This window comes from Leishmania martiniquensis, chromosome 33 (genome assembly GCF_017916325.1).
Source record: "Leishmania martiniquensis isolate LSCM1 chromosome 33, whole genome shotgun sequence".
In the NCBI taxonomy this organism is placed as follows: Eukaryota; Euglenozoa; class Kinetoplastea; order Trypanosomatida; family Trypanosomatidae; genus Leishmania; species Leishmania martiniquensis.
Genome location: NC_090168.1, coordinates 1,032,267 through 1,058,155, shown reverse-complemented (window position 1 = coordinate 1,058,155; position 25,889 = coordinate 1,032,267). Strand labels below are relative to the sequence as shown.

At 59.8% G+C, this 25,889-nt stretch overlaps 6 protein-coding genes across 6 annotated transcripts; all 6 read right to left on the bottom strand.

The window, feature by feature from the left end:
- Positions 1-46: 46 nt before the first annotated feature.
- LSCM1_02732 (uncharacterized protein) lies at positions 47-1,405 on the bottom strand (the record flags this gene model as incomplete). Its single annotated transcript, XM_067320307.1, has 1 exon — positions 47-1,405. One exon carries the CDS (start codon positions 1,403-1,405, stop codon positions 47-49), a length of 1,359 nt encoding a protein of 452 aa, XP_067175682.1.
- Positions 1,406-2,417: 1,012 nt separating this feature from the next.
- Positions 2,418-3,359, bottom strand: LSCM1_02731 (uncharacterized protein; the record flags this gene model as incomplete). The annotated part of the gene is made up of 1 exon (XM_067320306.1): positions 2,418-3,359. The coding sequence occupies one exon, from the start codon at positions 3,357-3,359 to the stop codon at positions 2,418-2,420; it is 942 nt and encodes a 313-aa protein (XP_067175681.1).
- A 731-nt stretch (positions 3,360-4,090) lies between these two features.
- Positions 4,091-5,992, bottom strand: LSCM1_02730 (uncharacterized protein; the record flags this gene model as incomplete). The annotated part of the gene is made up of 1 exon (XM_067320305.1): positions 4,091-5,992. The coding sequence occupies one exon, from the start codon at positions 5,990-5,992 to the stop codon at positions 4,091-4,093; it is 1,902 nt and encodes a 633-aa protein (XP_067175680.1).
- A 1,583-nt stretch (positions 5,993-7,575) lies between these two features.
- Positions 7,576-9,795, bottom strand: LSCM1_02729 (uncharacterized protein; the record flags this gene model as incomplete). Its single annotated transcript, XM_067320304.1, has 1 exon — positions 7,576-9,795. The coding sequence occupies one exon, from the start codon at positions 9,793-9,795 to the stop codon at positions 7,576-7,578; it is 2,220 nt and encodes a 739-aa protein (XP_067175679.1).
- Positions 9,796-13,249: 3,454 nt separating this feature from the next.
- Positions 13,250-14,104, bottom strand: LSCM1_02728 (uncharacterized protein; the record flags this gene model as incomplete). The annotated part of the gene is made up of 1 exon (XM_067320303.1): positions 13,250-14,104. One exon carries the CDS (start codon positions 14,102-14,104, stop codon positions 13,250-13,252), a length of 855 nt encoding a protein of 284 aa, XP_067175678.1.
- A 2,908-nt stretch (positions 14,105-17,012) lies between these two features.
- On the bottom strand, positions 17,013-18,377 carry LSCM1_02727 (uncharacterized protein; the record flags this gene model as incomplete). Its single annotated transcript, XM_067320302.1, has 1 exon — positions 17,013-18,377. One exon carries the CDS (start codon positions 18,375-18,377, stop codon positions 17,013-17,015), a length of 1,365 nt encoding a protein of 454 aa, XP_067175677.1.
- Between the last annotated feature and the right edge of the window lie 7,512 nt (positions 18,378-25,889).

The following is a 25,889-nucleotide window of genomic DNA, read 5'->3' as shown; positions in this document are numbered from 1 at the left end:
TTCGCCTCACCGACTCCCTGCAAGATGTGCGCAGGAAGAGCTTCTCTTACTCGGATAGAGCTGCAAGCTCGGGGCCGATAATGCGCTTCGCCTTCGCTACCGCGGAAAGCGGGTCGGGAGCGTCCAACATGGAGAGCGCCTGATCCAGGTCGCTGCGCAGGCGTTCCTCTGTCCGAAGAACCTCCTTTGAGAACGTCACGGTAGCCGCCGCATTGCTGGCGTCCCCGCCGCAGCCCGTGCGCGATCCGGCCACGTTTGACACTGTCGCGCAACCAGATCCAAAAGACGCCATGGATAAGCGAGCAGCTGCGGCTGCATCAATGGATGATGCCAACGCATAGGTCGCGGTCCGGCCATCGCCGTGACTGTTGCGGCTTTTCGAGGCCTCGGCCCCTCGCACACTTACGACCCGCTGCAGCGGCACCTTGTACTCGCCCTCTTCGCGCTTCCGTCCGCTTCGGTCGTCGGGCTCAGTATCACGCCCACGCTTTGCAGAGGCCTTAGAATCTTTACCGGCCTTCGTGAGGCTCCCGCTATGGAGAGCCGGCTCGAAAGCACTTACAGCCGACGACGCGGGGGACACTATGATGCCGCACACAGGACATTGCTCCTCCTTCATCACCATCTCCGAGGCAGAAGCGTAGCAGCTGCGGCACACACAAAACCAGCAGCACGGCGTCAGCAGCTCCTCAAACGCCGGAAGACGGCAGAGAACACACTCGTGAGTGTTGGCAGCATCGTGAATCCCCGTCAGCGTGCTGCGCTGACCTTTCATGATGGGGAACAGCTGACTCGCCAGGGCTACTGCGCGCTGAAGGTGCAGGTTGTCCTTCGCCGGTGCGGCCGATGATGAAGATGGCCGTGCCCCAGCGACTGAACGAGCGGGCTGAGGGGATGGTGAGGCGGCGGTGTGGGCGCCAGAGCCCCCATCCGCGAAGCTTCCAAGACCCGAAGTGGTGGAGAGCAGCTGCTCCTCCATTTCTTTCAACTGTCGCTGGCGCTCAAGCCGTTCCTTCTCCCTTTGCGACGCCTCATCGTCTGCAAGATCGCGCTTGGATACTGTGATGGTCAATCGGTCATACGTGTGGAGCACCTCGGGCCCATAGATGACGACAGGCACGAGCGTATTCTGTCCCCCCGCGGTCGTGCCCAAACCTGAGAAGGTGCCGCTGCTGTTTTCAGGGGGATGTGGCACCGAAACCGGTGCGAGTGCCGGGGCATCTCGTCCCGCTGCTAGCCGGCACACCTCCAGTTTGTAGCGACTGGTGTTGATGCGATGCTCTTGAATGACCTGGTCCAGTATCTTGTCCGTGGTGGTAGTCTCACCGGGGAAGCCGACGGTGAGATAGCGCCCCGAGGCGGCTGGGTGGTTACCCAGGAGCCTGTACTGAATGATGCCCTCCATCACTTGGGTAGGCGAGAGGCGAAAGCAGGGAAAGAAACTGCTTTAGCTCCTGTGCGCTCGCCCCTCGACCTGCAACAGGGAGGAGAGAGGGAGAATACGCCCGCCCGCTCCAAGACGATTCGGCAAGGTCGCAAGTAGTGCGGGATGCGCCTACCCTCTGTCTTCGCCGAGAGAAAAAGAAAGGCGCCACCCGTTTGCGCTCGGATGAGAGCGCGCGAGAGAGGGAGAGCGTGAGAGGCACAGAGTCACCGCAGTGCGGACAAGAGAGGATCCGAGCACGTGACCACAGCAAAGTGGTGCAGTGGCTTTACGGTGTATCATTGTACGTGTATGGGAGGAGAGGAAGGGGAGAGTCATGTGGGAAGGAGAGGGGGGTCGATGCTATCCCCAAAAAAAAAGGTCCGAGCCCTCGGGCTAGGGAGTGACGACAGTGAGAGCAGTGATAGCCCACACGAGCGACTTCGAACATGCGCAAAGAACGGGTAAGGTGCGTGCGTGTGACTGTGTCTGTGGAGAGGGGATGGGGATGGGGACGAGGAGGGGAGCTGCAAGAACAACAAAGGAAAAAAGAATGCCCCTATCTCTCTCCCTGTAATGAAGGTGCTGCCAGCCTTCACGAAGGCCTTTCAGCAGCCACGCCCTCAGCCTCACGTGGTGCCTCCCCTGATACTGCAGGAGAAGAGTGATGGCCGTCGCGCGAGCTCCAGTGGATTCTTCAGTCCCCCCCTCTTTTTTCTTGTGCAGTTAGTATTTGGGTGTCCATGGCAAAGACATATAGAGACATAATCGTATTGGGACAGCTGCAGCCACACGATGCGAGTGAACAGGGCGAACGCCCTCTTCAGACAATACGCACAAAAGAAAACGTGACCCTTCGGACAGCCCGTAGAAATTCTTGAGAGAGCACATCATCAATAAGAGAGAGTGACGAGGACCCATTCTGCATTACATCGTACGGTAGTGCGCGTAGAGCACCGGCTGCAGAGCCAACCAGCTGTACATCTCTCTCCCTCTAAAAGCAAGTCTTGTTCACCCACCGCGTCATCGGTTCTGAGGTGACGCTGGAAAGAATACCGCCATCATTCTTCTTAGGCGTGCCGTCAGTCGCCGGCACGGTCGAGCCCTTGGCACACCGTGCCTTGTAGACGGTGCACCCGTCCTCGTCGACGTAGTACCACTCAGCCTCACGGTACGCGCTCTGCTTCGCCTTCAGCTGCGCTATCGCCTCGTCCGTGGGCACCCCGTCGAAGCCCAGAGACGACAGGAAGTTCACTCCGTCAAACTGATTCTTTGGCTTCGTGATACGGGATCTTGGTTTCTCATCGCTGTTGGTGCGGCGTTGCTGCTCATCGATGCTGCCAGTGGCGGAGCACGTGGCCGCTTGGCTTTCCGAGACCCCGAGGCACGTGAGGCGCTGCGCCTCCAGACTTTGCCTCTCCTTCTGCTTCTTGAGACTATTCCATTCGACGGAGCGCTTAAAATAGATGCGGTCGTCCGGGTAGCTGTCGGCGTCAGGAGGTAGGTAGTCCGTGTGCATGACGCTGCGTTGCTCGTAGGTGCTCTGGCAGCCAGTGAAGACGGAGCGGAACTCGTTGCGGTCTCGGTTCGATTTTCCGCAGTGCAGCAGCCACACACGCGCCTTGGGCTTGCCAACCGCGTCCGACAGAACGACGCCGTAGTTCTTCAGCAGCAAGTACACCTGTTCCCGCTCCACGGTCTCAGTGAAATGGGCGTCGAAGGTGGGGTCGGGTGTGGTGGCATCCTGCTCATAAATCGCGTGGCAGATGCGGCGGAAGATGTCGCGCTGGACACCCGTCGCGACCATGTTGTACCAGTACTCCACGTGCGGCCGCTTGTCATCCTCGAAGAGAGGATAGAAGGCCTCATTCATCAGGTGCCACTTTGTCGACGGGACATTAGGCTCCACCTGCATCATCTTACGACGTGTGTTCATGGTGGGCGCGAGGCAAGCACAAGCAAGCAGTGCTACGTGTTCCCTTCCCTTTTTTCGTCTGTGCTGCAGGAGCCAGAGGAAATGCAGGCTGGCCAGTGGGAGGCGTCTAACAGAAGGACGGCATGCAAGTGGCAGTGCTTCTTGTGCACTGCAATCGAGTGAGTGAGTCAGAGACACAGGGGGACTTGTGATGCGCGTCGGGTAATGGGCGCCAAAGAGAAGAAGAGAAGAGGAAGGGAGGAGGAGATGCCAGCAGGGCACGCACGCGTGCGGCTGATCGCGGGCGGGGTAGACTTGCCTGCTTGTGTGCATCCCATGAGCGTCTGCAGAGGCTTTCCGCCGAGATCTGGAGGGGAAGGGATGAGGTGGATTTGGGGAAGGGGAGGAAAGCATATGGAGAAACCACCTCCAAACAGCGCGAGAATGACACGTCGCCTTCGCACGCCTATTTCGCTTCACGTCCTCTCATCTCCCTCTCCTCCGATTTCCCTTCGCATTGGCGTGCGTGTGCGTGTGTGGCCCGCTGTGTCCAAGCCATTCGGGGCATTTGGGTGGAAAAAGTTAGTCTACTCTAACGCGCTAACTGCCCCTCTCCGCCCACCTCCGGCGCTGCCATCCCCTCGAGAGCAAAGTGGGGGAGAGGGGAGAGGGGGAGAGGGGGGAGAGGGGGGAAGGCACACCTGCTGGAGCAACGAAAGGCATACGCACAGACGTACACGAGGCCTCTCGCTCTAGGCTTCTGCCTGCTGTTGGGCGGCGCGCGTCAGCTCTGCCAACCTCATCGACTCCCCGTGCGGTGTCAATGCCACCTGTACAACAGAGGAGCTGTTCACGCTCACCAGCCCTCGGAAGGTCTTTGTCCATATGTCGAACACCTTTGCATCACACGTCAATATGTCCACACTGCGGGGCATGTGCTGCGCAGTGTTGTAAAACCAAAGGCTGAAGGCGCCGTCTACAGGTAAGCGGGCGCGGTGACCGCGGCCCTCGCGGCAACCGATGAGTGTTTGCGGTGACTCGAGAAACCGCCGGAAGCAAGCGGACTGCGGAGTGACCGTGACGCCTACGAGGTCATCAAGCGGAATCGCGTCGAGCATGCGAGAGCTGCTTTTGTGGAGGGCAATGACAAGATGCGGCATCTGCTTCGTCACCGCCCCCCGCCGACTCGCGGGCAGCATGCTAATGCGGAAGAAGCGCTCTTTCGGCGACTTGCCGCGTGCATAGTAGACGAAAAATGCGCCTTCGCGGCACAGATCCACGTAATGGAGGAATAGCTCCGCCATGTGGTACTCTACCAGCTCGCGATAGCGCGAGGGGCAGATGCCACGCTGTCGCAGGAGGCATAAGACGACGCCGTGGCTGGGGTGCTGGTTCCACACAAATGGTCGCTCCTGCGCACCGCGGAGCAGTTCCGGCGGGACGACCGGCTGCGCATCCATCGCGCTGACAATAGCGTCCGCAAAGGAGAGAGAGCATTCCTCAGCGCGCTTCCGCTTGCTGGCGGAGTCGACATCGTCATCATGGTACGGCTTATCCCGGCGGCTGCCATTCCCTTTCCGTACGCTGAGGCCGCTATGCCGATGATGAAGTCCGTGTCGGTGGCGCCGCCGCTCTCGTGATCGAGGTCGCCGCTCCTCGAACGAGGTCGAGGATGTGTCGGATGACATCGCCTCCGAGGGATCGCCGATCGGCACTCCCTCGTTCCCCTCCTTTGCTTGCGGCCCCTCGTCCGTCCAGCGGTCGACACGCGCTCGAGAGCGACTGTTCACCAGACCGGCTATTCCGGCCCCTCTAGTGTCACCGCCCCAGTCAAAGCCACTTTCGGCCGTCCCTCTTGCCCCTTGCCAACCTGTACCCGGCAAGCCAACACCGCGGCGGACGTCCTCCTGCCTGCTCGTAGGCTGAGCATCAGGTGCGATGCCCACATACGTGCGGCTGAGGGCAGGGCAGACGGATGATAGCGTAGATGGGACACTTGGGCGCTGCCCCCAGCGCACAGGGCCAAAGGTGCTTCCGGAGCTGCAGGGCCCTGGCCAGCAGGTCGAATAACGTTCTGCCGCCTCCTCGCTCCCGCTCACGCCTTTGCTGCCCGCCCACGCCACGCGGCCGGTATTACCCACGATCAGATTCTTGTCTCGCGGCAGCGAGGCGCTGAAGGTGGTGAACAGTGGGCGCGAAGCTGAGGGGGCAGGAATACCGCGGCTGCCACTGCCGCAGCTGTCCCGGTGCTCACCGACGCTACCACCGCCGCCGCCGAGCTTGTGAACCGCGTAGCGCTGACGTGCACCAACCCGCCCACCACCACAGGCCATGTCCGGCTCGCTGATGCGCGGGATCGGCGAAAGCGTCTCAGCAGTAGCACCATCTCGTCCGCGAGCGTGGCTGTGCCGTAGCCAGTCGCTGATAGACGTGCAGTTAGTCAAAGATGTGTTGTTGTTGCTATTTAGAGTGCTGAAGAGCGAGTATCGGTAACCGTCATCATCATATTCAGTGGCACGTCTGCTTGTGTTGGGGAACGGAGAGGCCGTGTACGGGGCGGCAGTGCGGTTTAGACGCGAAGCTAACCCGTCGTCACGACCGGCGGAGTTGCGCGACGTGCTCAGCTGCAACCGGGGCACGAAGGAGTCGACCATTTCCCCTCTGGAGAGAGCAGGCGCGACCAAGAGAAGTCAATGGGGGCACACGTTTGTAGCGAGGGGTAAGCGCTTGCGTGTCTGTTGGTGTAACCGTGCCGATCCACAAAGGTTTGGGCGGCCTTGGCCATCTAGGACCCACTCGTCAGCCTGCAAGAGCGAGAACAGAGGGGCGCGGTTCGTGCCGGTGTGGCAGTGGAATGTTGGCGGTGATGTGCAAGGGCGCGGGAGGGGGATTGAGGAAGATGTATTGGCGAGAAGACGGCGGAAGTTCAAAGGAGAAAAGGGGGTAACCATGATGAGGCGCCCACGCCTCGTGATGTGAAAAGAGGGCAAAGGATAGAGCTGAGGGAGGGGAGGGGCGGGGAAGCTAGCATCCGATTCTTTGGCTGAGACTGCGCAGTAGCCGTCTGCGCTGGTCAGCCGCCGTCGCTACTCTCTAGCCATGCACCCTCGGTGAGACTTAACGGCACCCGCTTTCGAAAGGGGTCATCTCCAGCCAAGCGAGAAGTTCAGCCGCGGAGGAGGTTCCCCAGCCCCCCCTTCCCTGCATCGTGGGCGCACAGTGTAGGTGGGTGCAGCCATCGCGGCACACGTGAGAGGTGCGCTGGAGACGACATGCGCCTTGGAAAGGAATATATATATATATATTCTTTGGTACCGTAGAGGGAAAGGGTAAAGGCGGGACGGAAAGACGCCGGCGTGGGGGGGGCACCGGCACAGATACTCAGAGAGAGCCGCATGGAAAGAAGACAGTGGAGGCAGAGGAAGAGAACATCGACGGAAGCGAAAAAAATGGAGAGAAGGCGAAGAGGACGAGGCCGCCGTACGGCAAAGGAAAAGAGCGGTGCCATATGGGCGGAGGGGGGAAAGAAGCTCGCACTGGTAGTGAGAGACAGAGAAGTTGGCAGGCGTGCACATACGCATAGATAGCGCTTCTAAAGCAGCGACTACCAGACAAATACGTCAGCGCACGAGGCGAATAGCCGACCCGTACAGCGACTGCTCCCTCTCCGACATACATGCACACACACACACACCAGAGAAGCGCGCGCTCTTTTCCCCGTCTCATCATTCCTCGAAGCTGAGCACCTGCTCCCTCACTCGCTCGCTCTCTCTATATATATATCGGCGAATGCGTTTACATACATGCACAGAGTTGTCGCCAGCGATGAGGAATGAGGGAGAGAGCGCCGCAGATGTGTTCGCAAGCGTGCAGAGAACCAAACCTCAAAAGAGAGGCGAAGGACTCCCTCCTGTACAGACCTGTCAAGCGCCCAGGGGGAGAGAGAGAGAGGCTCGAATTCATGAGACGGTGCCGGCGCAAATCCCACGCAAGTGGCGTGCCCGCACGCACGCACGCAAAGAACGCGGCGTGCACAAAGCCAACGCGGGAGGAAGAGCAGGTCAGCGGCAAAGGGGAAAGTCCTCGCTCATACTCACGCCCACTCGGCAGAGAGGAGGAGACGGTGGATGACGCCGGGTCAGGGGCACGGCATAAGCTGGAAAATAGAATGAACAGAGCGCAAAGCTGTGCGTCACCTGGAGAGCTGGTGCGGCTTCGGGCGTACAGCACATCCCCTCTATGGGCTACCGCTTGCTTTGCTCGAGGCGTGAGCAGCGTCCACTGCAGCGTCTGCGACCGCCTTCTTCTCCAACTCGCGACCCTGCAGTTCAATGGCATCCACAATCGCTGGAATAACAAACCCATCCAGCAAGTCGCAGACAGTGTTCTCTGCCTCCTCCTCGGTTTCAGGATGCCGAGGTGAGGGGCGGGCAGCTTGGCGAGCCCGCTCCTCCTCCACTGCCACTGCCATCGCCGTCTCCTCCACCGCTGAGCGCGTAACATCATCGAGGAAGCATTGCAGCGTCGTGGCTGTTGCGCGCATATATGCCGCGTAGGCGACCTCGTTGCGGTCGCGCTGCTGGCGCATCTCCGCACGCCGGGCACGCTCGGCCGCCTCGCGAGTGGCACGCACCACCTCGGCCTCCTCCTGCAGTCGCCGCAGCGCCGCCATGTCCTGCTGGCGGCCCAGCTCCTGGCAGAAGAACCCGAGTGTGTCGTGCACGATGGCGCCGAGCGCAGTGCCCACAACGTGCTGAGCCTCAGCTTCCCGCTTCGCTGCCAGGGTCTCCTCTCTCCGCTGTGCCGCCGCTTCCTGCTCCGCCGCCTGCGCTGAGGAGGCTGCCTGCAGCTCTTCGATGAGCCCACGGCAGCGCTCGCGGCCGTCAAAGAAGTCGTTCTGCACCGCTCGGCCACGCAGCAGGCGCTGGAGGAGGATGCAGGCGTCCTCCTCCTCTTCTTGGTCATCGCCGTCCAGCTTCAGCACAGGCGTCTCTGGGCGCTGCAGCTTCGGTGTGGCTCGGTACAGCTCCAGCACCCGCTGCGCATTCATCTCTGGCTGCTTACCACCCTCAGCGTCCTCGGACGGGTGCAACTTGTTGTAAGCGTACTCAAGCGAGCGCAGCACTCGCTCCGCCTCGCGGCGCTGATACAGCGTTGGAAGGCGCTGCACCGCCTCATTTTCCGGGACGACAAACGTCCGCGGTGCGATCTGATAGGCTCGGGATCCGCGCTCCGCGTCGACGACCTCTATTCCAGCCGGGTCCGCCAGCAGTTGTGGTCGTACATCGTAGTTGAACGCTTGCCTGGCCGCACGTAGGCTAGCTTCTATACTAGATCCGCCAGAGAAGCCGTCCTGTTCGATCTGTGGAGGCGCACCATCAGTGCCGTAGCGCGCGTAGCTTGCAATGGAGGGCTTCGATTGGCCACTCTTCGAGGTGGAGGCTGCACTCTTCATGGAAGCAGTCGCTTGAGAGATACCGACGGTGGCTCCTGCCTCTGAAGTGGAGCCCGGAGCGCTGCCGAGGCCCAGCGCCTTTAGTTGTGCCATCTTGTCGATGCCGCGCTTGCTTGACGCTATACGGCGCATCTCTAGCGAGGTCAGCTTTTTGCCTAAGGTTGCGAGGCACTTCGACTTGATTTCCTCCAAGCGTGCCCGGTTGGCATCCTCGCGGGCCGCCTCGCGCGCTACCAGCGACTGCCTCAATCGATCCAACCGCCGCTGCTGTACCTGCACAACATATTCTTCACGCTCCGTCCACTCCTTTTCCTCCAGCTCGTGAAGAAGAGTGTACTTAGCCTCGATAGAGGCGGCATCCGTGCCGGTCGGTAGCGACGCCTCGACGCCGCGGCGGCGGCGCAGTCGCTCGATGAGCTCCACGCTTTCCTTTCCAGCAGGAAGCCCGCCGTTCTGGTAGGTAAGACTTTGAAGTCCCAGAATCTCCTGTGCGGCGGCGCCCTCCATGATGACGTAATCGGGCGAGTACGGATCTGTCTGTGATTCGTTGTCGCGGTACATGGTCTGCACCGAGGCCACAGCGCGCCCGCCCTGCTGCGCGGCATCGACGCTGTCTGCAGCATCGCCCCTCTCGAGACTGGGAAGGTGATATGGCTTTGCTCTTTGGGCACCAGCAGCACCTCTACGAACAAGGCGGCTGCCGCCCATCCAGCCGTGGGTAGAGACAGGCCGTCGGCCAGAGCGCCCAGCCGTGCCGCTGTGGTGCGATGACTCGAAAGCGACCGCGTTGGAGGGCAGCGAAAAGGATGGACAGCTGGCGGCAAACTGCGCCTGCAAGTTGTCTGCGTGGCTGGCTGTGCCTGCATGATTGTTAGTGTTCTCCAGCAAGGTGTTGTCAGGCTCGACGGGGCGACGGAAGAATTTCACCCGATCTCTCCCGGCCACTTCCGTTATGTACCCGCGGCCGCCCCGCAAGTTTTCCGCCCGCTGCTGCCTGTACATCTTGTTCCTGTGTGCAAGAGGAACAAAACAGGGTGAAGCCCAGACACGCCTCGTGCAGGTGTCCTCGTGGGCACGTGCCTGGGATTCCCGCGCAGAAGCTTACGCGGGACTCTCCGTTTTGGTACGCGCAGCCTTGTTTCGAAAGCCAAAGAGGCCTTCAACGAAAAAAAAATGGAAACCGGGGGTTTTGGGGCCCTTCGGCCGTTCTCTGCACAAAGGGAGCTACGCGTCGTGGAGAGAGGGGGGAGAGAGTCAAGTTGAGGGGAAGACAGCAGGGGGAAGGTGGAGGCAGGTCCGCCATGCACGCGTTCCACCATCCGTCTCTCTCCTCCGTCTGAGAGTCTAGACTACTTCCTCGGCAGGCTAAAAGTTACTGGAGCAGGAAAACTGCAGCGTAGCGTCAAGCGCCCCCTCCCTCTTCTGAACAGCGCAAAGGTCCTTGGTGTGCCACGTTCTCAGGTAGGCGCACTGCGCGTGCGAGCACGTTTAGACAAGTCAGAAAACAACAGAGGGAGCAGAGGATAGGGAGAGAGGGTGCAGCCGAGGTGTAAAATGCGAGCGTGAGGGAATGCAGCCGAAAGCACGCCGGCACCACACAAATATGCACACACACACACATCCGAGCAATGTCGCTCACTTGATACCATGAGAAACAGCGGAGTGTGTGTATGTGTGCGCCCGCGCTTCACAGAAGCCATGAGCGAGTTGGCACGTTCGCTTCGACGGATTCCACTTCCGGATGAAAGGTGCAGATCTTGAAGTCAGCGCCAAGGCCATAGCAGCAGAAAGTAAATGCTTCCGCTGCAGAAGAGCACTGATCCATACGGACATATGCGCTGTGTTGATGCGCAGGTGAGAGCACAGCGCCACCCATTCCATCCAGCACCCTCACTCCACCCTGGCGGAGATGTTAAGGGAGTTAGATGGGGTGGAGCGAGGGAGGGAGGAAGGGTGCTGGATGGAATGCTGTGAAGGCACGGAGAGTGGCGACGACCAGATGGGAAGAGTCCTCTGATCAGTTGTGCCCTTTCAGGGCGATTATGGGAACCTCAAGGAGCACTAGAAGGCGGCAGATCCATCGCCCACTCGAAAACAAAAGCGCTGTTGCCTCGAGTCACCGCCGTCTTGTCTCAACGTCACACACACGCACACACATACACACACACACACTCAGGCACCTAAGCAAAGCGTTATGCGTGCGACGACGGAAGTGCGGGCACGAAGGCGTCCGTGAAAAATCGCGCCGACGCTTCACGGAACGCACGCGCTTCTCGGCTGCTGTCGCCATCACCGCTCTCTCTCACATCCACGCACCGAACGACGCCCATTTCGTGCAATGCACCTATCGGGCAGACGACTGTGTACGAGACCGTTGGCCGCCCAAGCCACCGTATGCCCGCGTCACGAAGCGGGAACCAGGCGGAAGCTGGGGGTCTACACGGAGGCAGCCTCCGCCTCCTCCCGCCCCCACACACACACACACCTGCATCATGAGCGACACACTGGTAGGACGAAACAGAATGGCGACGCCCCTCTCCTGATCGCCGCCTTCCTGAGATGATACGCTAACCGTTGGCCTCAGGCCTACCGCCGCCATCTGCAGAAGCGTCTGCCGTTGTGCGAAAGAAATGTCGAATCATCTGGAAGGCAAAGGCACTGCCCGCTATCCATTCCGTGCAGCGGTGTGGGGGCCCGGCTACTTTACGCTTGCTTCCTAGACGCATGCGGGGGAGGGAGATGCGCCAGTGGAAACACGTGCGCTCGATGAGGAGGACACATTCGATAGCAACAGCCCCACTGGGCATACCTGTGTGGAGGAACGGGGGATGCGGCGTCCACGATGCATGCACTCGGGGGCTGCTTTCATCCTACGCTTCTCTATCCTACAATGCAGGCGTGGCGGTCCGCCTTCTCCTGCAGGCTTTGTGAGAAGGCGGTGGCTCTACACAAAGATTATCCTCCACTCCCTCTCTCTCCCGAGGAAAGACACGGAAGTGCAGAGGAGAGACGACGGCCCGAACCCACCACGCAATACAAGGGGAGGGGGTGGGGCTTCGCGTCGCCCTGTCAGTGTCATGCCCGCTATGTGCTTTAGACCGACGCTGCGCCCCGGCATCGCTGCCATGCCAATTTCGGCAAGCTGCACCGCCTCTTCGCTTGCCGCGCAAAGAGCACCACATACCCCGCCTCGCGTGCGCGACCAAGACGCCGCAAGTGCGCCTTTGGCGACGCTCCACAGGTATGAATGGAGCGGCAAGATGCCCTCGATCGACTTACCCACCAATGCTGCTGTCATGGTGCGTGCATCACGCTACACCGAATCGACTCCCCTTCATGCAAGGCCAGCATCCGCTTCCCACGCGTTGCACCTGCTTCAAGCCACCGCCGAGCCTCCAAGCAAACAGAGAAACCGGCGTGGATGCGCGAGTGAGAGAAGGGGAAAGCGGAACGAAGAGGGGGGCGGAGACGCGGTGAGGTAGGGGCACAAGAAGGTTGTACGAACGCCGAGCCAAGCCCGAGGTGCCCGGGTCGTTTTTCAAGCACTCCCCTCTCCCCGCGAGAGCGCGCCCTTTTTGAGACGCCTCTCGGTTGTACTAGTGATCTCGGTGGTGTGCAGGGCAGCAGCGAGTGCGGACAGAGAGCGGCCAACTGGACACAAACGCATTCGCGAGGGGCCTCCACACGCACCCGCCCCCCTCCCCTATCATGCCGAAACGAGGACGGAAACAGGCGGGAACCTCACGCGTGGAAAGTGCGAAGGCGAGGAGAGGCAGAGGAAGGGAGAGGGGCGGGCACACACACACACATACACATACACCTTTAGTCCGTCGCCTGGTGGAACCGAAAACGGCCACGTCTTCATGCCGTTATTTTTTTTGCTCCCGTCTCTTCCACAGCACTGAGTGCTGGAGAGAGGTTGGGGAAGGGTACTCTTACACGAAACTGGACCAGCTCGGATGCCTCAGTGAGTCACATCTGCCCAGCCAATGCGACGAAAAAAAAAAGAAAACCAGCGACGGGGGTTTCCCGGCACACAGTCGACCATGAAAGCGAAGGGTGGGAATGTGAAGGAAATACCGAAAAACACCGCATCCACCAGGAGCGCCAGGCACAAGAGAGCGCGACTGCCGCAGCCACGGCGGAGCGGGCCACAGAGACACAAACGAGCAAGAAAAATCCTCGAACCAGAGAGGGAGAAGCTTCAATGGCGAGACACCTGTTAAACAGGCCGCACACCTGCAGAGGGAGGGAAAAAGGCACCGCCATCTCGCACGCATTAGCCCCTACCCTTCACACATGCTTACCTCAACATCTTCGCCACGCCTTACGCTGCTGAGTCTGCAGACGCGAGCACACGCGCGCAGACTTACACACGGCCCGCCGCTCGCCGCCATTCGTGAGCATGCGAAACGCCTTGCACACACATGCGCGCAGGGATCGAGCAAGTTTTTTTTTACGACTCCGCCGCGTTGAAGCGGAAGATGGACGCCTTCACACGTTGGTTCACCCCGGTCAGAAAAGGCCTCGCCTGGTAGAAGAAGAACACCACCAGCGGGAAGCGCACGAACTCGAGCGTTTCGTTCACCACAAAGGCAAAGCCAAAGTTTGAGTACGTGTCCCACGCCTCCACCCTCTCAAAAAACACCTCTCGATCGGTGAATCTCTGCAAGAAGAAGAAGAGGAACTCGAAGACGGCCTCTTTCGGGAGCACTCCAATGGCGAAGCCGACGTAGAACATCGCCAGGGGTACAACGTAAGCCACCATGTAGAGTAGCGTGAACGCCTTCCCCTGCCGCTTAAAGAAGTTCAGGCCCTTTTTCCATCGCCGGCCCCTGTCTTCCCGTATTCGGTCCAGCTCCAGCTCAACGGCGCGGTTTGATTCTTCCAGGATATCACGCATGTGCTCCTTCCGCCTATCCACGCCCTCGCGGCGGCGATCGCGGGCACTAAAGAGGAGGCTGTTCCCTTTGGAGGCCTTCGAGTCACCCTCGCTCACGTACTCCTTTGTGCTCTTGGTCGCCCATCGGTTGTGCATCGCGCGCTTCTTCTTGTTGATGCCAAGCAGCGTTTCGCTCGTCTGCTCGAACTGGACGAAGCGCTTCGCGTTTACAAGGAATAGAGAGGCCGCCGCAACGCTTTGGCCGTCACTGCTGCTGCCGTTGTGGCTGCTAACGTCAAGGCTCCCTTGGCAGCCACTGGCACTCCACCTGCCGCAGCGAAGCGCTGGTGGTGCTGCGCTGCACCTTGCCGAGGCTGCTGACACTGCCGCCGATCTGCCGCGCAAGTGCGCACCGCCAAGGCGAATCATCCCAGAGAAAGTCGAACAGAAAAGCGATTTGTTAGCCGCCTCAGTGAGGGGTGGAGAGAGCGGCCCTCTTTTGCTTGTCGAGGATAGATGCTCTCTGCGTCACGCGTAGTGGGCGGCACGAGGAGAGGGCGGCTGTGTGGCGATGGGAGGGGGGGACCGTCTCAGAGCAGCCGCGCCTTCGTTGGCAAGAAACGCGCAGAGAAAAAGCGGGGCGGCGAGCCACCGAGGTGAGAAGGAACTGCAGAGCGAGGCTGCAGCGCAGTTTAGCGACCACCAGGAGAGGAGTGGAGAGGCTCAAAGCGACGTGCACCGAGGAATTGGGCAGCGCTCTGCAGACGTGAGTGAAGACCGCAGTGAGTGCTCCCGCGCACACAGCCCAGGCGATAGAAACGACGTGGAGTGTAGCCAAGCGAGTAACCCCGTGCTTTACCGTCTTGTGCGCCAGGTGCTAAAAGTGGGAGGAGCAGTCTCCCTGCTCAATGGAGCGGGTCGCCCTCCCGTTCTGGACGGAGCCTGCGCAGACAGAAAAGGATGTCATGCTGCAGTCAAGCCATCTGTCAGAGAGCCACTGCGCTTGTCTCATATATTTGAATCGCTCTCGGAGTATGTGAGGACTCCCGTACTTCAGCAGAAGGGCAGGCGGCTTTCGTAGCGGCGAGGCAACTCGTGCCAGCTGCACACGAATCGACCTCTCTCCTCCATCACTACACTGCCGCAACATGCGGCGGATCGCCACATCACAAGCGAGGCACCTGGCCAGCAACTCGGCGATCGCAATACTTGGAGAGCGCCCCTCCTCCTCCTCCTCCATCGTGACACAGAAAAGGACAAGCACCACAGGGAGGCAGGCAAACTCGATCCGCTTCGTTGATAACCATAGCGCTGGCAAAGTTGGCCCAGTTGCTCCATGCGGCGATGTAGCGCTGCAACATCAGCAGCGCGCCACCTCGTCTACCTCGGGTGCCCGCCACAGCTCTCCCGGCTGAGACGTGCGCTTGCTGACTAGAGTTTTGGGCTCCAGCTAGGCAGTGCCTGGTAACCTCGGGAAAGGACGCCTTCATGAAAGGAGTATCGCGGAATGCAGCGAGCTACCGCGAGGGCCTCCCTCCCACCCCCCAGTGCGCCTGACATCTTCGAAAGGATTTGCAACGCTCGAGGGCCGCTGCAAACGCCTTGGAGAAGACGTCAAGAGAAGGCCCACCAAAGAGAAGGACGCAACCAGGAAAAGAGGAAGCGGAGCCCAACATGCTTAGTGGCACGAGCAGGCAGCGTCAGCGTATATGCTGCCGCCAGGTGAGGCTTGAAGGCACTGGCACGGATGCAGCACCTCAGCCGCCAAAAAGTAGAACACGACAACAGTAAAGGAAAAGAGCGGCCCAGAAAAGAGGGGGCCGATCGTGTAGAGCAAGAGGGAGGTGTGGCTCCTCGCTGCAGCGGGAGTGAGAGAATCCTTTGAAATTGCGCACTGGGGTGGCAAGGAAGGGACTGTGCATGTCTGCGCGGCACACCCAAAAGCGAAAGAGATGAGGCCCCCCAAAAGCACGGACAAAAGAGCTCCGGAGAGACGGTGCACAGACAGTCGTCGGGCGCATAAAGAACGCGCAGCAGCCATGCAGAGACAAGCGGTGTGTAAAGAGGAAGAGATGGATCTGATCAGTGGTGGCGTTGGCGGGGTGAAACACAGCCATGAGATATGCTGACAGGGCGCAAGAACGAAGAACGCCTCAAAGGAGTAGGGCACTCGGGGGGAAGAGGGGAGGGGAAGAGACGAGGTACGGTGGCACTCCCTCCACCCACCCGGAATCCCCATCCCTCTTTTCCAATGTATGCCACATACACACACACACATACACACACAAAGTAGCGGTACGTTCCCCCGTCTCATGATGTAACGTGATCGGCTGCCCACGCACCCAGCTCCGTAAAGAGGGGGAGCGTTCCAGCAGAAGCAGATGTACGAGAACAGAACAGCAGCGCTTCACGCGGCAGCATAATCACAGACACAACATCAGCTGCTCAGCGGCAAAGGTGTTCACAGAGAGAGCAGACCTTACGGTGGAGACGATTCTCTTCTGACCCTTTTTTTATTGCTTCCGCGTGCTCTCCTCTCTCGGGCGAGTCGACAAGCGTGTAAGCGTGCAGCCTCAGCCTCCCCACCTTAGCCGCACGACGGCTGTGTCGAGAAAGGGAGCGTGACACCGCGGCGTCGCGTGCCATCGCTCAGCCGATTCCCACTTTGCTGCGTATGGCGCAGAGGAAAGGCGCAGTTCTGCGATTGGCGTCGCGGCGATGCGACAAGTGCAGAGAGAAAACAGTGGGCGAATGGTTATGCTCTCGCTGAGTCGTCGACGCGAGTCGACTGGAGCGAGTGCGGGTGTCATCATGACGACCAGGCGCCTCCGTGGCACAGCGGCAGACTCAGCCTGCCCGCCGCCACCGAGGAATCCGCAATCGCACCCCACGAGGGAGGGGGGGAGCAGCCTGCAAGTCTCTGCGTGGCCTCCTCACCGAGTATGCGAAGGGGATTCCCACGCCCGGCATGGAGGTGCTTCCCGTATCATGAGGGTGGATAAGACGCTATATGTATGTGTGCGTGTGTATGTATATATCAAGAGCAGAGAAGCTGCGCCGCTGAAGGTGACGCTAGCCCCACGCGCATCTGTGAAGTAGCGGCGGCGCTGACGTGAGACAGTCTCCTCGCCCTATTCCTCTATCGGGGGCGCTAGTGCTAGCAACCGCGTTGCACGAAAGACGTCACCGAGCAGACGATGGCTATCTACTAGCTCGAAAGCCGGCTGATGGTGCGCGTTCCTGCCTCGCCTCGCAATGTATGGATAAAGGCATAGCTATCGCTTCCACATCGCCCCTCCTATGCGGCCCCAACGCCATCACCGCCCGTATTACCCATCTACTTGTTACCACCCTTCCGTACCTCCCCCGCTGCAACCGCTGCAGAGCCTGAGGTCGCCATAACATCGCCTACCGACTCCATCTCCGCCTCCCGCGCCGCCTCCTCGTCGAACTCTGCAGTCGGCAATAAGGTAGCACCAACTCTGCGTTCAGAGAGCGGAAGCGCTCCAGCTGCAGCGGCAGGAGTAGCGTTGCCACTAGCCGACAGAGACTCTACTGCGGAGGCTGCCGCTTCCTTTGAGAAGAGCTTGTAGTCACCGAACAAAGCCCGCCACGCCCCACTGTCAGCGGCGGTGTCCGGACTCATGGCAGTGCTTGCCAAGGCAGCCCGAAACAAGCGCTCCGCCTCCTCCTCCAGCACAGACTCCATCGACTCTTCTTCATCCAAAGCTTCGTCGATGGGCTCCATCTCAGCGTCCGCCACACCGTCGGCGTCGTCCTCAACTGCCACCGTCTGTACAGCCCGCCATGGCTCGTGGGGGTCTTGCTGCTCGTCGGCGAGCGCGCAGGATGGGCCAGAGATCAAATCGGCGCCAGCTTCCCTCGGCGCCTCATCTTCCAACTCGACGACGTCGTCCTCACTGCTGTGATCGATGTCGCGTTGGGTGTCCTCTGAGAAGGGCTCTTGAAGCAGAGCCTCCAGAAGAGCCGCGTCGGCCATCGAACTCGCAGGCGTTCCAGATGCAAGAGTAGCGCTAGCGGTGCTGCGGGACTCCACTCTTTCTGACGATGTGGCAGACGGGAAAGTGGCGGGATTCGCCCCCGAGAGCAAAGACGCGTCAAGTCGCTCGCCACCCCTCAGCACCTCACACTTCTTCTTGTGAAAGTCCAGAGGAGCAGAGGAGGTGCCCTTGTCATCTTCATCCACCTCCGCAAGCAATTCCTCGATAGAAGGCGGCGCCGCCGACATGTTGGTGCGGAGCTGCAATACAGGGGCCCGTTCCTCACCTACCGCCTCTGCAGCGTCGCCGCCGATGATGTTGGCGGCAGGCGGCAGGCTCGAAGCAACCTCATTGGTGAAAGAGAAAGCGGGGCTGCCTTGATCAGCTCCCAGCACAGGAGGCATCCGCGCCAACGCTGCTCCGCTGCGTCGACTCCACTGGGAAAGCAAGGTATCTGTCACCGCCTTCGCCCTGCCTTGGCCGGCGGCCTCGTCAAGACGTTTGCATGAAATGTGCATGCAACGATGCGCCATCGCACCAGAACGAGCGCCGCTCCGCACCGCTGCGGTCATTACCACGAGACTCTCACGCAGACAGACACCCTGCCGCCGGAAAGACGCTCCATGCAACGCAGTTCTCGGCCAATGGTGACGCGCAGACTTCACGCCATTCAGCGCCATGGCACCGCACGACAAGATCATGACTGCGCCTGAGGCCTCACTCCACCCCTTTACACCTACTAGCAGTGGAAACAAAAGTGCCCGAGGGCAATGCGTGACCAGCGTGTAAAGGACACAAACAGGCAGACACGGACACACTGTGAGAGCCGCGATTCGTGCGCTGGGGTCGTGTCTGGGAAGAGTAGCTGCGAGCGGAGAAAGCGGAGGAACACTTGAAGGAATCGGAGGAACAGCCAGGGTTTACACCACTGTAAATGTGAGAGCGCCTGCAGAGGTGTGCAGTTGCTGCCCGGTACGTTTGAGCGTGCAGACGTGCGGAAGCACTCCAGGCCAGAGCGTGCCCTGCTTGGGTAATGGTGGGTGCAGGCACCTCAGTAGTGAGACAGGAGTAACGGTGCGTGCCAGTGAGACTGCGAATCCTGCGTAAGGGGACATTCTCCGTGCGATTGACAGGGGAAGGGGAGGAAAATTGCAGGTGCGCTGTGCAACGATACCGGTGCGAAGCTCACCGTGTATCCATACGCGTGTAGGGAGTACGGCGCTCTTGCCGATATTCGCCCTCGAAGCTGCTCAGATTCTCGCATATCTGAATGGGTTCAGGAGAGGGCAGGGGAACTTTTTTTTTCAAAGAAGCAGCGTGAGAAGACCATGCGAGGAGACGTTGCGGGTGCTGGGCATCCCACCGGCGCTGGAGAAGTGCCGACGCTACGCGCTGGCAAAACGTGGCCAGACCACCTCGACATATGCGAGCTAACTCCCAGCGGACAGCTGGTACGGAAGCTCACGCCAATCATGGCAGCGGCGTGTGCTCATACTTCCCCCCTTCGCGTATTGCCTCCTCATTGCAGCAAGCATGCACAGATCTCTAGAGAGGTAAGGTAGGGAAGGGAGGGGGGCACATTCTTACTGTCTCGGCTTCTCGGTGAGCGAGCGCCGTCATGATTCATAGAGTGAACAGTACGTGGAAAAAGAGGAATCAAGGGCACGAGCCGGCAAGACATCGACTGAGAAGCACCCACACGGGCTGCAGCGTATTTGCGAAGTCGCGCAGAGGCGTCGTCCAGCCACAGTACGCGAGCGCGGGGTTGAGAGACTTACTTAGCGCACAAATACAAAACAAAACAAAAAATGCTCTGTAAGCGTCGTGCGTCTAAGATGTGTGTGTGTGTGTGATGCGCGATGAGTGAATCAGAGCGGAAGACGACAGCTGGCCTCTGGGCCCCGCTCTTCCAGGCGGCAACGGACAGTCCCGAATGATGCGCGCCTGCCAGGAACAGCGACGCCAAGGGAGAGACGGAGGAGCACCGCTATGCGCGCTCTATGATCTGCAAGAGGCCGTCGATAAACTCGTCCATCAGCTCCTGCCAGGCGTCCCTCTCACTCCCCGACGGGGCCGAATACGTCTTCTCCGTCGGGCATGCCATCTTGTGAAACAAAGAAGAGCTTAGCGTCACGGACTTTGAGGGCTCTCGTGAGAAGTCACGCATCGCAGGTGCCGCGGCACCGTCGGCGCCGGATGGCCTCGGTGCCGAAGATAACGATGATACTGCGGGCGGCAACAGTGTAAAAGCGCCACGAGGGGCTGCGCTCTGTCCTACGGTGAAAATTTGAGGATCGGGCGCGTGGCGACGACCGCCAGCGTGGCATTCGCTCCTCCCCAGTGAGGACAGAGTACGCGATGGTGTCGGCACGGCGCTCTGCATCTCTTGATACGCCGCGGAGGCGTCATCACCATCGCTGAGAATGTTCTCCAGCGCCCACGCGCGGCGGTGCTCGCTGCAAACTCGGTGTCTTGAGGCCGAAGGGCTCTCGCTCCAGAGGAGCTCCTTGTCCCTCAACGGCAGGAATGGGCTTCCAGAGGAGCACTGTGAAGCTGCCGGGGGCGCGCGTGCAATAACGCTACCGCCCGGTGGGCGAACAAGAGACGCAACGTCCCCGCGGGCGGGCGGCTGAATCGGTGGCGAGAGAGACCGCGAACAACAACGCCCCACTGCTTCTGGGCTAAGTGAAGCATGCAGCACCGACGTCTGTGAAGCATCTGCCCTTGCTGAGAGAGGCGCACAATGGCTTTCGAAGTATCGGCGCGCCCATCGTTGAAACACGTGTGGCGGAGGGCAGTCACCGGTGAGCAGCAAACGCAAATCCTCTTCCGCGTACTCGAGGTGGCGTATTCGGGCAAACAGCCCGCCGTCGTGCCTTTCATGGCGCGGCGAAGGTGACGGAATCGGTCGCGGCGAGGCTGTCCGCTGATGTGCGTTCGAGGGCAGCGCGGAAGCCATTGGATCCTCTTGTGCAGCTTCATAAGAGCGGCAGTCAGTGACGTCCACCTGCCCTTTCTCTCCCTCCGCTAAGTCGAGAAGTGCTTCTTCCTCTATTTCTGAGTTAAGGCTCTCCTCCCCGTCGTGCCAGCGTGCCTCCTGAACTCCGATGAGTGCGTCGCAGCCCTCAGAGAAGCGAGACGGTGAGCATCCGGGGCGAGAAAGCGAGGTCGGCAGCGAGAAGCTTCTCAGCCGGCACCCCGTGCCGTCCTCCCTGTGAGCCCCCGCTGACAACAGAGTGAGCCGACAGAAGAGGGGACGCGAGCCCGTGGAGGACGTCCGCTGCAGCCGTTGCGCGGATGATGGTGCAGCGGAGAGGTGGCGCGCCTCCGCAGGCAATGCAGAAGTGCAAAGCTCAGCTGAGTGCACACGCGTGAGATCGTCATCAGCCGCGCCTGCAAGCGCACCGCTGCACGGGAAGGCCTCTCGTAAGCGGCGATGGCACTGCTGCGACTCGATGAGGGTGTAGGCAGCGCGTTCCTCGCAGGCAATGTTGTGCAGCTGCACAGTAGCGTCTAGTGCCAGCCACTCACGAGCAGCAGCCTCTTCTTGCTGAATAAGGCGGCAGCGCTGTACAACGTGGAACAGCTGCGTGTGTCGGGCTTCCACGGTGCGTGACCGCGATGAAAAGCAGCGGTCCAAGCACCAGCCATCCTGCGCGCTACCGTGCGCTGGCCGCGCACGCACCAACGACGGGGTCGTCTGACGCGATAGCGCAGAATCAGGGAGGGGCAGCGGACTAGACCGCGGTAGGTCATGTGATGAAGGCGATGCCACCGAGGCAGACGGCGATCCCTCACCATCCGCCCTTTCACTGCCTTGGAGGCGCTGCGCTACGGGCGCGGCAACGCCAGCACACGTGACTGCATGAGCAGTGTGTGGAGAACCAGCTGGAACACAGGCAAGGGTACTGTCTATGGTCAGCGGCAAAGCCTCAAGGCGGCGGTGCGCAGAATCTGCTGCCCGAAACCCTTTGCCTGGCAGCGCAAGGGGCGTGGCAGCCTCAGTTTTCACGGAGAGTAAAACTTCACGTGGCAAAGTTCGCTGCGGAGCTTCCCACGATGTCGCTATGGCATGCGTGATCGGCGAGGTTGTCTGCTGCGCCGCGGCGAGGCAACCATGGAAAGGTGTGGCGAGAAGCGCAGCGTCGACGTGCGACTGGGCCGGTGGCGCTGAAAATGCGGTATCATTCCGCTTCACAGGAACTGAGGCGCGTGCCCTCATTCCCACTGAGTCGGTCTGAAAGGCTTCCTCACCGCAGACGTGCTGCGAGCTCGGCGATGGCGAGAGGCAGCGGGTGCGCATACCCGCCGCCTCACCTTGAGAGCTGCTAGGAAGCAGAGCCCCTCCTGCTCGCTGCCTCGGCAGTGGTAGCCGCCTCTGGTGCTGCTGCGGCGGCGGCGGCAGCGGTGGTGGAGGCGGCTCTTGGGCAGGACCCAAGGGGCAACGGGCTCTTTGCCAAAAGCAGCACTGCGCATCACTCGAGTCGGCAGAGGAGGACGGCCCGAGAGGCGACAGTGCGTTAGAGGTACTGTCTGGTCGACCTTTACTCCCACGACCATGCGCGTGACCGCCTCGCACCGGCTTCGGGTTCGATGTGGTGGTCATGTCTCTGGCCAAAGCATTCATGAGCTTCGTTGGCAGCCTTTCCGTCGCCGCTGCCACAGCAGCCGAGACGCTACAGTGCTGATATGAGCGCGAGTGCGTCCCAGCGACTGAGCGGCAGAGCGGCAGGGTCAGTGGCGTGCGTGGCGCATATGCGTCACCAGCGTCTTTAGTATCCGGTGCGTGCCCAGGCACCCCGGACAAGGCTGAGCCGCTTGAGTGGGATAAGTGCGCCTCTTCTCGTCGCCAGCCGCGAGGAGGAGAAGCGATGAATAAACAGTGGCGCGCGTGCGGTTGTGTGTTTGCGCCGCGGCTGGCACTCTGGAGGTGCTCTCTGTCGGCTGGTGGTGTCTGCCTCCCCTCCATGGCGGCAACTAAGCCATCGCTAGTCTCCACTGAAGTCTGCACTAAAAGCGGCTCGGCCAGGCGGGAAGAGCAATAAAGTGCTGCTGAAGAGACCCCAGATGGCGATCGCAGGGGCATCGACTTGGGGGGAGCCGCTGGAACAGAGTTTATGAAGCCGTCAGGTGGCTCTGACCGCCGAGATGAGAGCGTATCAGCCCGCATTTCTAGCCGTTGCGACGAAAACGAGGAGAGCGAAGCCACTGTTGTCGGTGCGAAAAGAAATGCAGTGGTGCATGTGTATGGTACCACGTGTGGAAAGTGCCTGTGACCATCGCTCTTTTCACCAGCGAGGCGCCCGTGAGGCCTCGAAGCGGTAGCAGCAGCAGTCGTAGCACCACCACCACCAGCAAAGGCGGCAGCGGATAGAGTGGCCATGATGACCTGCTGAGATGTTTCACCACGAGTGCATGCCTTCAAGATAGATTACGAGGCGGAGTCGACTTGTGTGTCGCCCACGAGTGTCCGTGTGTAATGGTGGATGAGGTGCAGCGGGAGAAGGAAAGCAATTCCTTCACCCGCGGATTCCAAACTTGAAACACGCAGAATGCGTACGCGACGAGGTCGGCAAGTGGCTGAAGGGGAGCGGGGAAAGAGCGCATCGACCAAAAAAGGGGGGGCAGGAGGGGAGGAGGTAAAGAAGCGTAGAGCACGCGAAGTCGGGGATGCAGGAGAAGGGCCCCGCATCGTGCAGGTTCGACAGGGCGGCATAAGAGAGACTTTTACGGGGGCGCGAATAGAGCGTCAGATAGAAGCAGCGCAGGTGCATTGGGGGGAGGGAGGGGGGCGATGGCTACCGCCAAGGTAGTCCTGGGCAGCTGTCATGCTTCCAGTGTAACGGTGGGCATGACATGAGCAGCAAGAAGTGCCTGGCGGCTCACCACTGTCCTCATCTCCCACGAGGTGATCAACAGCAACGTGAGGGGGAAGCGATGGCAACAAGGCAATATAAGCGAGGGCGTTCTACCTCTCTCGAAATGCGCATCAGTAGATGCCAAGAGCCCAGATCACCTCGCGACGGCACCCCCTCCCTCGCCCTCGCCTGGTACAAGGCACCCTTTCTTGCTCTCCTTGGGATGCCTCATCAGGAAGCGGGAGCGGGTCTACTCTCTCTCTCGCTCCTGGGGCGGAGCTCAGCGCGAAATCGCACCCTCCCCTCAGCGCCTCGCCGTCGCCTTCGTGCGATTGTGGCGTTATCGTCTCTTTTGGTTCATCGGCTCGAATGCAATAAAAGGGGAGAGGGAGGGAAGAGAATAGTGGTAATGGCGCTATGAGAAAAACACATCAAGAGAAAGAGAAGAACAGCATAAAATGTGGCAGGAGAGAGGGAGGGGGGAAGGCGTTGGGCGAGCAGAGGCCTCGTCGCCTCCCGCCAGGCGCATTTGAGCCCAGGCAACACAACACGCTTAGCAATTCGCAAGAGCGGGGGGAGCGGGAGGCCAGAGCAGGTGTGTGGGGTGAGCGTTGCCTTTACGACGACCTCTTGTTCGCCCTCTGAGGTCCGCATTCGACAGCGGGCCCAGAAAACGACGCGACGGCAACTGAAGAGAGGAAAGAGAGCAGCAAACGGAAAGGCGAAGACGGAAAAAAAAAGAAAAAAGACGTCTCTACGAAAAGGCAGTAACAGTGACAGTAATCGTGATAACAATAGGAATAATAGCGGCATCTGCGAAGAGAAGCGCAGGTGCGCAGATGCGCGCACGAGTATCCAACAGAGAGAAAGAGTGAGAGCAATATCTTAGCGGAGCGATGCTCCCATCTGTATCCGTGCGTCTGCGCCTATATCTGTTTAGGAAGAGTGGCGGGGAACGGGCAGAGGTATCGGCCCTGTAGTCTTCTGCTCTGCCTCGCGTCCCTCGCATTTTTTATTTATTATTTCTTGTATTGCATGTGTTGCGTTTTCGTTTGAAAAAAAAAAGCGGTGTGGTGAGTCATAGCGGTGGTCGACGCCGCGCTAAAAGTCCTCAGTAGTCGATCGGACAGAGTAAAAAGGGGGTGAAAAAAAAAGTTCCGCTTCGAGTACACCTCACAAGGGGAGAGAGAGAGAATAACGGTGACGGACGGCACAACGGCGGGGCAGTTTGGCAAGCACAGCGAGATGAAAGGAGGGATGGGTGTGGGTGGAGGAGAAGAAGCACAGCAGCTTTTTTCCCGCTGATCGGCCGGAAGGGGAGAAGGGGAGAGGGGTCCTGAAAGCTTTAGAAGGGGGTGGGGGGTAAAAAAAAACATCAATCGATATCTGATAAAAAGCGATGTGCTCGCCTACCCCTCCCCTCTGCACACACACACACACGCACACAGCTAGAAAAAGACTGAGATATATAGAGAGAGTGAGGGAGATAAAAATGCTCTTTAATACATGCGGAGCAGAGAAGAGCTAAACGCATCTGTACAGACTGTAGGGGATGTGCAGGCATGCCTGAGTTTGTAAGCGTGCGCACGAGATGCAAGGCCACTTTTTCCCCTTGTTTCGACGCTTCGGTCGGCACAATGCGAGTCCAGACCTGTCCGCAGCCGCCTCCGACGCAAGGGGGAGGGCACTTCGCACGGCTGTGTGTGGCCTCCTACCTCACCGAAAGAGTGAATACCCCCTCCCCTACCCCCTTCCGATGATGCCACGCTTTGAGGCGCCACCGGAATTGTCAGGGTGGAGAGAAACGGGAAAAAGGAGAAGTCGGCGGTCCCCAAGAGGGAGTGGGAGGTGGAGCGGCACTGAAACGGGAAAAAAAGGCGCTGTCGCTGAGACAGAGCACATGAGGACGGTAAAAGCGGAACGAAGAGAGACAAACGCTGGGGGAAAAGAGGAGAGAGGCGGACAGCAGTGAGTGGAACGGCTAGACCGACACGAAACAAGCCAATAACAACAAAAAAAGACGCAACCGATCGAGAGGTGGTGAGAGACGGAGATGTATATATTCAGCGGGTGAGCATAGAGCAGAGCAAGAGCCGATCGATGAACATGAAACAGAGGTGATAAGCGCGCATGCACGGCAGTAACAGCACAGAAAAAAAAGCGAAGGAACGACGACGGAGAGAGCCGAACGGAAACAACACAGGAGAGAGCGCAGCGGGATGTGAGAGAGAGAGAGTCAGTGACGGTGAGAAGAGGAACAGGGCAGCGCAAGAAGAGGAAGGGTTGAAAAAGAAAAAGAATGGTGAGAAGGGGAGTTGCCCACCCGCATGAAGCTGTGTGTGACTGAAGCACACA